Below are 13,967 nucleotides of genomic sequence, written 5' to 3' on the forward strand. Positions count from 1 at the left end.
ACCATGCCGTGACGGGACTAATTGTATGTCTATCATTGCTGCAATTAAAGATTTTATTCTATTCTATTCTATCATGCAATAACCAGAATCAACTTACCCTTCAACAGATCTTAGACAATTCTGCAAATCTAGATGAGGACATTATTTACTGGTTGGCAGAAGCATGGAACAATGTTAAACCATCTACTCTTATTAAATCCTGGAAAAATATTTTATGCTCCTAAAATGATTTCAACAAGAACGAGATGGCAAATGAAGATGAAAGAGGTATGGAAATCCTTTTAGAACTAGCCAATAACCTTCCTGTTTCAGACACTCTTACTACAGAGTGTCCTACGGAGGATATTAAAGAGTACATGAATTCTGATGAACATCTGGAAATGACTGATGACATGATCTTGTTGTTCATCGAAGCTTGTTGATGAACAAAAAGATGAAATGAAGATGACAATGAAGAGTGCATAGTCATCTAACTACAAAAAATTTCAAAAAAAGACACATGGAAGGTCTAAATGCTATTGAGTCAGCTTTATGTTATATTGCACAGCAGGAGGATACCATGCCTGCCAATGTTTTTTTACTTAGGCACCTACAAAATATAGCAACTAAATAGTGAGGAGCTTTTATGAAACAAACCCATTAAGGAATTTTTTTATATGATATTAAGGTGTAGTGCTAACGACTATAAGTGTACATTTTTCTTGTCTGACTTATAATTTTTATACATGTACTATGTTTTTAAATTTTTTGTAATAAAACAGTTGTAAATAAAATTGTATAATTTAAATGTCATTATGTTCAATGACGAATTGAAACAGTTGTTGTTATTTGGTTTTTAGGAGCATTAGCAACTAAGGCCATATTGCTCCAGGATATGGGGTGGTCATTCCCCGACATTTCTGCATCCTCCATATTTGGTGGTGACGGGCTTGAATCCCGGTCTAATCAAGAAGCGTGTGCTACGCACTGCTGCTCCTTCCCACTTGGCTATGGAGGCGCCTGCCACATATAGCAGAGGAAGTGGTTGAACGAAACAGACAATTGTGTGTACAGACCACTGGGCATCTTTGGTGGGAAGGAGTTGCTGCTCCTTCCCACCTGTGAAACAGTTGTAAATAAACACCTAGTTGAAAACCTCTTGGTTGTTATTTGGTTTTTAGGAGCATTAGCAACTAATGCCATATTGATCTTCATATAGAACATCATAACATTAATGTATTCAAATCCAGTTTATTTAATAATTTATCAAACCTTCTGTGTTATCATAGTTTTTGATTATCCAAGGTTCCCTCGGTCCATTACCTTAATCAAGACTCCACCATATTTAATTATTGCTAAATGTGGAATTAGTGAAATATGTTAATCTGGATTTTGTAGTTTTGCAGGTTTATTTTCATCAAATTAGCATTTCTCAAAGACTGCTTTTATTTATTCATGTTTCTTATACAGCAATTCTAACTGTTTTGCAAAGATTTCTTTGCAAAACAGTTAGAGGGTTTCAGTAATATTTCTTTTCCAGTTATCCTCTTTTGTGTGTGTGTGTGTGTGTGTGTGTGTGTGTGTGTGTGTGTGTGTGTGTGTGTGTGTGTGTGTGTGTGTGTGTGTAAATGACATTTACTTTGCTTGTGTTGTGAATATTATAGGTGATATATAAATTGATTATTGATAATCTATTAAGTTCATTAATCATTAGAATCAGATTTTAAATATTTATGATTATTTTTCTGTTGTAATTCTTTAAGAGAGCCCAGCTTTATGTAATTTTACTATTTTTGGAAATTATTTGTATGCATTTCATATTATTTTTACCCCTTAATATTTAAATTTTGTAGATAGCTATCCCTCCCTTAAAAAGCTTTCTCAACGTTAACAGCATTTTTAATGTAGCTTTATTTTTAATTAAAAAATAAAAATTAAAGGCTGTGTTTTGTACAGTTTTTTTTTTTTTTTTTTAATATGTATTCAAGATTGTAGATCTTCTCCTTCAGAATGGTGCTACATGTAATTCATTTGATAAAAAGGATAGAAGGGCTATCCACTGGGCAGCATACATGGGGCATACCAAAGTTATACATCAGTTAGCTAGTCGAGGTGCAGAGCTCAATGTTCGTGACAAAGATGTGAGTTTTTCAGTTTGCTAAATATAAATTTCAAAAAAAATTGTTCATTTTTATATCTTTTTTCTGTTTGCATAAAGAAAAGAAAATGCAAACTTATCAAAATTAATACTTCAAACTCATTCTGCCCCCAAAACATCCTGAGAACATGGTAATAACTGGGTTTTGAATATGTAAGTATTGGTTATAGTGATCACGTTTGCAAATTGAATTTTGATTCGAATAAGCAAAAATCGACAAATATTATCCAGAGATTATAAAAATAAAGATATAAAGCACAAATTTACACCATGTTACCAAAGATTTATTACCAATTAAATGATATATGAAAATTGGAAGAAATGATATGTGAAAATCGTAAGTATAAAAATAAATTTATACTTACATAAGTAATTTAATTAATTAATATACATATTAATTAAACGTAACACTCTGTAATATGATTATAATTTGAAATAGTCACTCATTTTAGATTGCTTTAATTTATCACTACAAAGTCTATTTATAGATTTTACATATTAATACATATTAATTAAACATAGCACTTTGTAATATGATTATAATTTGAAATAGTCACTTATTTTAGATTTCTTTAAATTATCACTACAAAGTCTGTTTATAGATTTTTCAATATTGTATAACAGTCTATATTCACAATCACTTGCACCAGATTCTTCCAAAGCTCTCCTCAGGATGGATGTAGCTTCATCAGTTTGCCGTTTTGTAACTGGAATTCGTTTGAGTTCATCTTCATTTTCCTCTTCTTGGCGAAATTATCAGTAACAGATTGGGCAATTTCTTCATCTGTTTAAGCTGTAGTAACTTGTAGATCACCATCTATGTCCACCCAATCATTCAAATCCTGTTCACCCGTCTTCAGGCTTTTCAGCCTGATCAGTATTGTTACTTAGTTGACTACCATCAATAATTAATTCACTTTTTTTTGAAACAGTTGCTAATGAAGATTTCAGAAACTTCATTCCAGGCACTCATTGTCATATGAAGTGCATCTAGAACAGCTATCTGCTTTACGATATTGGATGAAGTTCCCAAACCTTCATCTGTAGACTGGGTGATTCTTCACATCATATCCGGTCTATAAAAGATCTTAAAGGTTTTTATTATTCCTTGGTTGAGAGATTGAATCAGTGATGTGGTATTCGAAGGTACTCCCGAGCGCAGTTATTGCATGCCGGGTAGTGGGCGTCCCTTTGGGCTCCGTGGTGGGTGGGGAGCCCGGGCACTGAACAATTTAAAAATCTTCATGAATCCTGATAAACATATTCCTTCAGGGCCCCCAACCCGGTCCCTATCTGAAAATATAGACACTGACAGCACTATTGCGTCAAAGAGGCAGCGGACTGAACTACCATCAGGGCCTATCCCATGGTTTTTAATCATGCACTCCACCAATGAAAAACCGATTGGTAAAATGTCACCTTTCTTTATACAGAAAGGGTTAGATGGGTTAGCTGGTTCACCCAAATCAGTTAAGAGGCTCCGTTCTGGGGATCTCTTGATTGAAACTAAAAATGACAGGCAATCGGAACATCTACTCCGAGTAACATCAATCGGAGGAATCCCTGTAACCGTGACACCACACAGAACACTAAATTCATCGAGAGGTGTGATTTCAGAGTGGGACCTTCTCGATGTTACTGAGGAGGAAATCTGCTCGGAATTGAAGTCCCAGGGAGTTACTGCCGTCAAAAGAATTAGTGCACGTAGGGATGGGAAACTGGTTAAAACCAGAAATATTATCCTGACATTCAATTCACCTAAATGTCCTGATGAGATTAAGGCTGGATACATAAACTGCCCCGTGCGTCCATATGTTCCGAACCCTTTACAGTGTTTCAAATGCCAGAAATATGGACACTCGCAAATGGCCTGCCGTGGTTCCCTTGCATGCGCTCGATGTGGTGCAAAGGACCACGAAATAACTGGATGTTCAGCTACAAAAGCCGCATGTATTAACTGCAATGGAGAACACCCTGCATATTCAAGAGCTTGCCAGCGGTGGAAGGAAGAAAAGGAAATATAACGACTAAAGGTAGAACTTAACATCTCATACCAAGAGGCCAGGAAAGCAGTTAAACCAGTAAGTAGCGGCAAAGCAACATACGCCGAAAAGGTATCCAATAAATGCTCGATTGGCACCCAAACGGATATGACTGTGCCACCAAAAGAGTCATTCACGCCCATCGCCCGATATCTATTAAGTTCAGTAAAACCGGCACAGAAATCTCAGTCAGCTGCCACTCCAATATCGGTACCTCCCAGTGCTCAAGCACTATCAAAAGCGAGCACTAAAGTAACAGTACAAAAAAATCAAGAGCCCATGCCAGGACAAGAAAAAATGGATGTCGAAACCAAGGAGGTACATGACGATTCAGTCTTGGAACTCTTTACGGAAGAAGAGATGGACACAGGACAGCGCCCTTTCTTCCCCAAAAAAGACAAATCCAAGACTGATAAAAGTAAGCCCTCAGCACCTCGGAAGCCGCCTGATGGACCCACCAAGCCAAAATAATGGCTAAAATCCTACAGTGGAACTGTCGTGGATTCCGATGAAACATTAATGACATCAAGGCACTTCTGTAAAAGTACAAGCCATCGTGCTTTTGTGTACAGGAAACCTATTTAAAGGCGAATGATGACCCCACCATACGTAACATTACGATCATTCGTAAAGACAGAATTGGGGACGGTCCTGCTCATGGAGGAGTTGCAATCCTCGTGAGCAACCAGATTCCCTTTCAGCCTTTGCAACTTACAACCAACATAGAGGCTGTAGCAATTCGCCTTAAAGTGGGTTTCTTATTAACTGTTTGCTCTCTTTATTTACCACCTGGTATTGACATCCTCCAGGAAGACCTTGACGATCTCGTCATGCAATTGCCTCCCCCTTTATTATTTCTTGGGGACTTTAATGGACACAACACTCTGTGGGGTAGTACTAACATTAACGGAAGGGGACGAGTCATAGATCGTATGCTCACTGACAATGACCTCTCCCTTCTCAATGTGGGAACAAACACCTTCTTCCACATGCCTACCCGTACGTTTTCTGCCATTGATCTTTCTATCTGCTCCCCTTCCCTCCTTCCTTCAGCTATATGGGAGGTGGAAGAAAACCCATATGGAAGTGATAACCACCTTAACTAGTGGTAGACCGTGTCAACCATTTAGTTTACCGCGGTGGAAGATTGATCAGGCTGACTGGAATGCCTTTCAACATCTGGCAAATCTTGACATCGCTACAGTCAGTCGGGAACATATCAGTGATGCAGTCACATACGTTACAGAAAGTATTGTCCAATCAGCTGCAATTGCAATCCCAAAAACATCCAGCCGGTTTCCACTATTTCCCAAACCTTGGTGGAATTCAGAGTGCACAACAGCAAAAAAGGCACAAAACAAAGCCTGGGGGATATTCCATCGATATCCCACGACCGATAATCTAATATCATTTAAACGTGCATGTGCAAAAACAAGTTATATCCGACGTCAGAGCCAAAGGAAATCTTGGATCCGTTTTACATCATCCATAACCCAGATTGCCAACTCAAAAGTAGTCTGGGACAAGATCCGGAAAATGAAGGGCAAATACCCACCGTGCCCTTCGGTGATTCTCGAGCGCAATGGATGTCTAATTGCAGACCGAACTGCAGTTGTAAATACTCTAGGGGAAACATTTGCGAAAATATCTGCAACAACATCATTCCCTCCAGAGTTCTTGGCCTTGAAAGAAAAACGTGAGAAACATCCATTAAACTTCTCTTCAAAAGGGCTCGAACCATATAACAAGCCCTTTACACAAGAAGAGTTAAATGCAGCACTCTTTCATACGCATGCAAGTGCTGTCGGGCCCGATGACATCCACTACGAAATGATAAAACATCTGTCACCACATTCTAAAAATCACTTATTAATTCTATTTAACAGAATTTTTCTTGATAAACAATTTCCGGATTCCTGGCGGAAAGCAATCGTTCTTGCCTTCCCAAAACCAGGAAAGGATCCTAGATATCCAAGTAACTATCATCCTATTGCTCTGACAAGCTGTTTGTGCAAGGTCCTGGAAAGAATGGTTAATGCCCGCCTTGTGTGGTATTTGGAAACAAATGATCTGCTTTCCAGGACTCAGTGCGGCTTCCGAAGAGACAGAACCACTTTGGATCATTTAATCCGACTTGAAACATACATTCGTGACTCTTTTATTAAATCCGAGCATCTGGTAGCAGTTTTCTTTGATATTGAAAAAGCGTACGACACAGCCTGGCGATTTGGAATATTAAAAGACCTCTACAACTTTGGTCTTAGGGGTAACCTTCCTCTCTTTATCAAAAACTTCCTTTCGAATCGTCATTTTCAAGTGTGTTTAGGATCTACTCTCTCTCGAGAGTTCTGTCAGGAAGAGGGAGTCCCACAAGGGTCCGTTCTAAGTGTCACGCTTTTTGCAATCAAAATAAACTCTATCACGGAACGACTTCCGCCCACAATAAACAATGCCCTCTATGTTGACGACTTTACTATATTTTGTCACTCATGCAATATGAGGGTCATTGAAAGGCAACTGCAGAAAGCCATTGATCACCTTACATTTTGGTCTTTGGCTAATGGGTTCAGATTTTCATCACAGAAGACCGTTTGTGTACACTTCTGTCGCAAACGTAATCTTCATCCTGAACCGGATTTAAGGCTTGGGCAAAACAACATCCCAATCGTAGCAGAAGTCAAATCCCTTGGACTTATCTTCGACAAAAAGTTGACATTTCTTCAACATATTCGTCAGCTTAGGACAAGGTGTGTTAAAGGGCTTAACATCCTTCGTGCCCTTTCGTCAACTTCATGGGGCGCAGATCGCTCTACTCTTCTTCGTCTCTATCGAGCCCTTGTCCGTTCAAAACTCGATTATGGGTCCCAGGTATATGGATCTGCTAGAGATAGTGTACTTCGGTGGTTAGATCCAGTTCACCATCAGGCCATTCGGATAGCCACAGGAGCATTTCGCACATCTCCAGTCCAAAGCCTTTACGTCGAAGCAAATGAACCAGCCCTATCTTTTCGACGTAAGCAATTGTCTTTACATTACACCTTTAAATTGAAAGCCCTGCCTGATCATCCCACATGGGCATCAGTTTTTGAGCCACGTTGGGAAAATCTCTATAACACCCATCGGACTGCCAACAGACCTTTTGGTATTCGGATGCAAGGGCTATTAAATGAACTAAACATGACGGTAAACAATGTTGCCCAGTCACCAAGGCAACTCCTTCCACCCTGGTATGCACATTTGCCAATGTGTGACTTCTCTCTCAAGATCATGGAGAAGGCTAATACACCGGCGGCCGTCTATCTGCAACTCTTCGCATCACATAGAGAGCAGTATTCTGACTTTCTGCCAGTCTATACAGATGGCTCAAAGTCAGAATCTTATGTGGGATCTGCTGTTGTATTTCCTCAGAAGACATTATCATTCAAGATCCCACAAGAAGCTAGCATTTATACTGCAGAGTTGCATGCAATTGAAATAGCCCTTGAGTTCATTATAAATAGCGATTACCAAAGGTACATGGTTTACTGTGATTCATTGAGCGTGTTACAGGCTCTAGTATCGATGAGGTACAACTCTCATCCGGTCCTGTCCCGGATCCGGCAGATGCTTTGTTCTGCCTTTGAATCAGAATTTGACATTCGCTTCTGCTGGATCCCAAGCCACATTGGGATCCGGGGAAACGAATTAGCTGATACCGCTGCCAAATCAGCCATTTCCCTGGATAGTCATTGCCTGTCAGTCCCCTATACAGACTACAGGCAAATAATACGATGTAAATTATACTCCCAATGGCAAGACTCTTGGCACGGACAGACCGCGAATAAACTATAGCGTATTAACCCTGTAATCATGCAATGGCAGTCCAGTCTATGCAGGGTCCGAAGAGAGGAAGTTGTTCTTGCTCGGCTCCGCATAGTAGTATTAGTATTAGTAGAGGCATTTGATGCAAGAAAGCAAGCTTATGCAGCATCAGCCAAAAAAAAAAAAAAAAAAAAAGTAACATAAATAAATAAAAATAACCACTTCCACTTCACCCCTCTGTTCGTTCGAAATACCTGTCCAGCTGAGCCTTAAACTTATTTAGGCTATCAACTTCCACGACAAGGGATGGAAGTCTGTTCCACCCACCAACCACCCGCTGGCTAAAGGCAAATTTCCGCACATCTATCCTACATCTGTCTTTCCTCAATTTGAATTTATGCCCTCTCAGGTGATTTTTCTGAGCTAGAGGAAGAATCCCATCAGCATTGAGCATGCTCAAACCATTCAAGGCTTTGTACACCTCTATCAGATCACCCCGCTGGTGACTAGTTTCCAGACACTGTAATTTGCAAAACTTAAGCCTTTCTTCGTAAGAGAACCCCTTTGTCCCATTCACCAATCTAGTTGCCCTTCTCTGTACTCGTTCCAGCAGCTCTACATCCTTCCTGAAATGAGGCCTCCAGGCCTGTATACAGTACTCTAGGTGTGGCCTGACCATTGCCTTATACAAGGGAATAATCACCTCCTTATCCCTGCTAGAAAAATTCCTATATATCATTGACAATACACCATGAGCTACTCTTGCAGCTCATCTGCACTGCTCAGAGAACTTCATATCTGCCTGCACCACCACCCCCAGGTCCCTTTCATTCTCTACCACTGTCAGTGTAGTACCACAGAGTTGATACGTTGCTCTGGGGTTGCTGTTTCCCATATGTAGTACTTTACATTTGTCAATGTTAAACTTCATTTGCCACCTCGAAGCCCATCTGCTCAACCTTTCCAAATCCTGTTGCAGCAGCATAGTGTCAGTAGTGTCCTTGACAACCCTGCCAACCTTCGTATCGTCTGCAAACTTGGACATTAAGCCTGATATACCATCATCAATATCATTTATAAATACAGAAAACAATAAAGGCCCCAATACTGAACCCTGAGGGACTCCACTAATAACATTAGTCCACGATGAGCAGTGTCCATTGATTACCACTCTCTGTCTTCTCCCCCTCAACCACCCCTTTATCCATAGCAGCAACTTGCCTCCAATGCCACACTGCTCCAATTTGTGCAGCAGTCTTCCATGTGCAACAGTATCAAAAGCCTTTCTAAGATCCAAGTATATAATATCAAAGTTATTCCCTGCATCCAGTTCTTTTGTGACTGCATCATAGTATCCAATCAAATTGGTCAGGCAAGACTTCCCCTTAACAAAACCATGCTGTGTCTGAGCTATAACTGAAGTCTTGTCTAGATGATCCTGCAGTGCTTCTTTCACCAGTGCCTCCATTAATTTTCCGGGAACAGAAGTTAAACTCACAGGTCTATAATTACCTGTGTCAGCCTTTGATCCCCCTTTGTGAATTGGGGTCACATTTGCACATCTCCAGTCAATGGGTACCTCCCCTGAGTCCAAGGAAGCTCTCATAATTATGGCTAAGGGTTTGCTTACCTCCTTTGCTGCCTCCTTTAATATAACTGGATAGATCCCATCCACCCCAGGTGCCTTTCTTGTGTTTATCTTCAACAATTTCTCCTGCACTTTGCTCTCAGTTATTACAAGATTCTCTAGCTTACTGCTAGAGTTGAATACACCTCTGGCATTCCCCTCGCTGAATAACTCCTCATGTGTGAATGTCGATGCAAAATATTCATTTAGTTTGTTAGCTACCCGAGCAGGGTCATCAACAGTTGACCCATCGATCTCAAGTGGACCAATCTGATTCATCCCCTTCCTTCTAGAGTTTACATAAGTAAAGAACTCTTTGCTGTTTTTCTTCGCATCCCTTGCCAAGGATCTCTCGTAATCTGCCTTCGCCTGCCTAACCTCCTTTGTAACTTGGTTACAGATCAACTTGTATCTATCATAGGCGTCCGTGTCACGTGTTAATTTGTATGTATCCCATGCATTTTTCTTCTCTGCCATATGCCTCATTAGTTCATCTGACAACCATTTAGGCCTAAACCTTGAACAATATTTCTTAGTTGGTATGTAAAGCCTAGTAGCTTCCACGATAAGTTCTTTGAATGCTTCCCATTTTGAATTTGCTGTTGGCAATATCATCAGTTGATCCCACTGTATAGAATTTAAATACTGTCTCAGTCCATTGTAGTCGCCTTTACGAAAGCAATACCCCTTCTCTTTACCCCTAATGGTAGTTACCTCTTTGAGTAACTCCCACTTCAGCACACTGTGATCACTGCCACCAAGTGGTTCATTTATCTGCAGATTCTTAATGCATGAAGAATCACTACTGATAATCAAATCAAGAGTATTACTCCCTCTAGTTGCCTCCCGAACATGCTGATGTAGAAAACAATCATCCAATAAATCCACAAAAGCCTTGCTACTGTGTGAGTGACCAGCCCCCAAATTCCAGTCAATATCTGGGAAATTAAAATCCCCCATTATAAGACTCTCTGATTTACTGGCCCACTCTATTTCTCCGAACAGTTTCTTATTATACTCATCAGAGTCATTAGGCCTATAGCACACTCCTACTCTCAATTTTGATCTCCCAATGCTTATGTCACACCAAACTGACTCGACACTGCACTGTCCAGCGATGTCGACTGGCTTCACTTCCTTGGATTTTATGTGTTTTTTAACTAATAGCATAACCCCTCCTCCCTTCCTATCCTGTCTATCCTTTCTGTAGACATTGTACTCCCCAAATTCCAGTTCTGCATTTCTTATATCTGTGTGACACCACGTCTCTGAAATCCCCACAATATCTGCCTTTGATGTTTTGAGCAATACCTCAAATTCATCAAATTTATTTACTAAACTCCTAGCATTGGTGTACACACAAGTATACATGCACCTGTTCTTTTTCTTGGCTACCCTAACACAACCCATGTGTTTACTTGTACCCCAATGATTCCCAGCAGTCTCTGAAATATCCTGCATCTTATTTTCCAGGCTGCGGCTCATTCCAATAGAAGCAGTGCAAGAATCACTTTCACCTCTGCCAGTGGCTATTGTTAATCTATTAGTCCTTGTATCCCCCCAATCTAGCAGTTTTCCGACCCACCTAACATTGCCTCGATAGCATCAGCAAACATTCTTGCACCCTTTCTATTTAAGTGTATCCCATCCCTGTAGAAGCAGTCTCTCCTGTTAACAAGTACAGACCAGGCTGAAAAAAATTCTACCCCTTGAGCCCTGCACAATCTTTCCAGGGCCGAATTGATTGACAGGGCTCTCATCATATACTCCCTCCTATCGTGTCTGGGCAGAATTGCAGACACTTTCAATTTCAACCCTAATTCACGGCTTTTTTTCATCAGTGACCTGTACTTGTCAAGTAATTCCGCCGGTCTCCTACTCTTAATGTCATTAGTGCCAACGTGTACAACTATATCACCTTTTGTGCCCTTAAAAGATGATATCCGCTCTACAACGTCATCAACTTTTGCCCCTGGCAGACATACCCTGGTCCTATTCCACCTATTCCACCTAGGGCATAGCCATCTAACACATTCCTTTTTGCTGAGGGCGGCTATGTGTGAGACTTGTAACGTTATTTTAACTGTTTCTCACGTTTTCATTGAATGTCCTGTTTTTAGACAATCTTTTTCTAGAACTTTTACTAATCTGGCTGAACCCTTTACACTCTGTCAGATTTTAGGTGACAGAGACAACATGTCTGACGTTTTTAATTTTTTACACTCGATTAATTTATACACAAAGATTTAAGTTTATATTTTTTACCTTTTCGACACGGTAGATTGTTCTAAGGCTGACCAATATTGTTGTGTTAGTTTTATTTTTGATTTGGCGCATTTTGGCCACAGCTGCCAATGCGCCATTAAAAACCAAACCAAACCAAACCAAAGCCTTATACAGAGGGATAATCACCTCTTCCCTGCTAGCAAAATTCCTATATATCATTGACAAAACCCCATGACCTGCCCTGGCAGCCTGTCTGCATTGCTCAGAAAACTTCATATCTGCCTGCACAATTACTCCCAGGTCTTTTTCATTTTCTACCACCTTAAGTGTAGTTCCACACAGTTGGTACGTTTCTCTGGTGTTACTTGTACCCATATGCAGTACTTTGCATTTGTCTAGGTTAAAATTCAGTTGCCACTTATCTAAATCCTGTTGCAGTAGCACACTCCCATTACTGTCATTAACAACCCTGTTAACCTTTGTTATCATCTGCAAACTTCGACATTAAGCCTGATATACCTTCATCAATATCATTGATAAATATACAAAACAACAGTGGACCCAAAACCGAACCCTGTGGGACTCCACTAATAACATTAGTCCACGAAGAGCAGCACCCATTGATTACCACCCTCTGTCTTCTCCCACTTAACCATCCTTTTATCCATTGTAGCAACTTACCCTTAATACCATTCTGCTCCAATTTGTACAATAGTTTTCCATGCGCAACAGTGTCAAAAGCTTTCCTGAAATCCAAATATATAATATCAAAATTATTTTTTGCATCCAGTTCCTTTGTAACCACATCATAATATCCTATCAAATTTGTCAGACAAGACTTTCCCTTAACAAACCCATGCTGTGTCTGAATTATTGCAGCAGTCTTGTCTAGATGATCCTGCAATGCATCTTTAACCAGTGACTCCATTATTTTACCCGGAACAGAAGTTAAACTAACTGGTCTGTAATTACTCGTGTCACCCTTCGATCCCCCTTTGTGAATTTGGGATACATTTGCACATCTCCAGTCCGTGGGAACCTCCCCTGAGTCCAGGGATGCTCTCATAATTATGGCTAAGGGTTTGCTTAGTTGCTTGGTCGCCTCCTTTAATATAACTGGATAGATCCCATCCACCCCAGGTGCTTTTCTTATGTTTAACTTCAACATAAGTGTCTGCAATTCTGCCCAGACAGGATCTGGGCAGAATTGCAGATCTTGCACAATCACTCCAGTGTCGAACAATTCGACCCTGGAGAGATTGTGCAAGGCACAAAGGGTTGAATTTTTTTTTCAGCCTGGTCTTTGTGTGTTGATAGGAGAAACTGCTTCTACAGGGATGGGATACACTTAAATAGGATGGGTGCAAGAATATTTTCTGATTGCTATTGAGGCAGTGTTAGGTGGGTTGAAAATTTGCTAGCTTGTGGGGAACAGTATGTAAAGGTTAACAGTATCCACTGTTAACCTTTTAGTCTGTGTTAGACTAAAAGGTTAACAGTGAATACAGGCAGAGGCAAAAGATTCTTGCATTGCTTCTATTAGAATGAACATCAGCCAGGAAAGCAAGATAATGGAGATTTCCAGGACTGCTGGGAGTCGTAGTGGAACAAATAAATACATGGGCTGTGTTAGGGTCACTAAGAGTAGAAACAGGTGCATGTATACTTGCATGTACACCAATGCTAGGAGTATAATTAATAAATTTGATGAGCTTGAAGTACTTGTCAAGACATAAAAGGCATATATTTTTGGGATGAGAGACATGGTGTCAAACAGATGTAAGCAGTGCAGAATTGGAATTTGGGGAGTACAGTGTGTATAGAAAGGATAGACAGGACAGGAAGGGAGGAGGGGTTATGTTGTTAAGAAACACATAAATCTAAGGAAGTACGTCCAATTGATGTTGGTGGACAATGTAATGTTGAGCCTGTTTGGTGTGACATAAGCACTGGGAAAGGAAAAATGAGAGTAGGTTTGTGTTATAGGCCTAATGAATCTGATGAGTATAATGAGCAATTGTGCAGAGAAATAGTGGGCCAGTAAATCAGAATGTCTTATAATGGGGGTTTTTAACTTTCCAGATATTTACTGGAACTTGTGGGTTGGTCACTTGCACACTAGCAAGACCTTTTT

The 13,967-nt window shown here is 40.2% G+C and overlaps 1 protein-coding gene across 1 annotated transcript in view; it reads left to right on the top strand.

Annotated features, from left to right (window-relative positions):
- The window catches only part of LOC150090449 (uncharacterized), a 420,985-nt gene that overhangs the window by 75,396 nt on the left and 331,622 nt on the right, over nucleotides 1-13,967 (top strand). Inside the window, exon 4 of the mRNA XM_090390317.1 lies at nucleotides 1,968-2,120. Within this exon, the coding sequence (XP_090246443.1) occupies nucleotides 1,968-2,120 (153 nt within the window). The remainder of the gene's footprint in view (nucleotides 1-1,967; nucleotides 2,121-13,967) is intronic.

This window comes from Mastigoproctus giganteus, chromosome 2 (assembly GCF_048544385.1).
Source record: "Mastigoproctus giganteus isolate SK-2022 chromosome 2, ASM4854438v1, whole genome shotgun sequence".
In the NCBI taxonomy this organism is placed as follows: Eukaryota; Metazoa; Arthropoda; class Arachnida; order Uropygi; family Thelyphonidae; genus Mastigoproctus; species Mastigoproctus giganteus.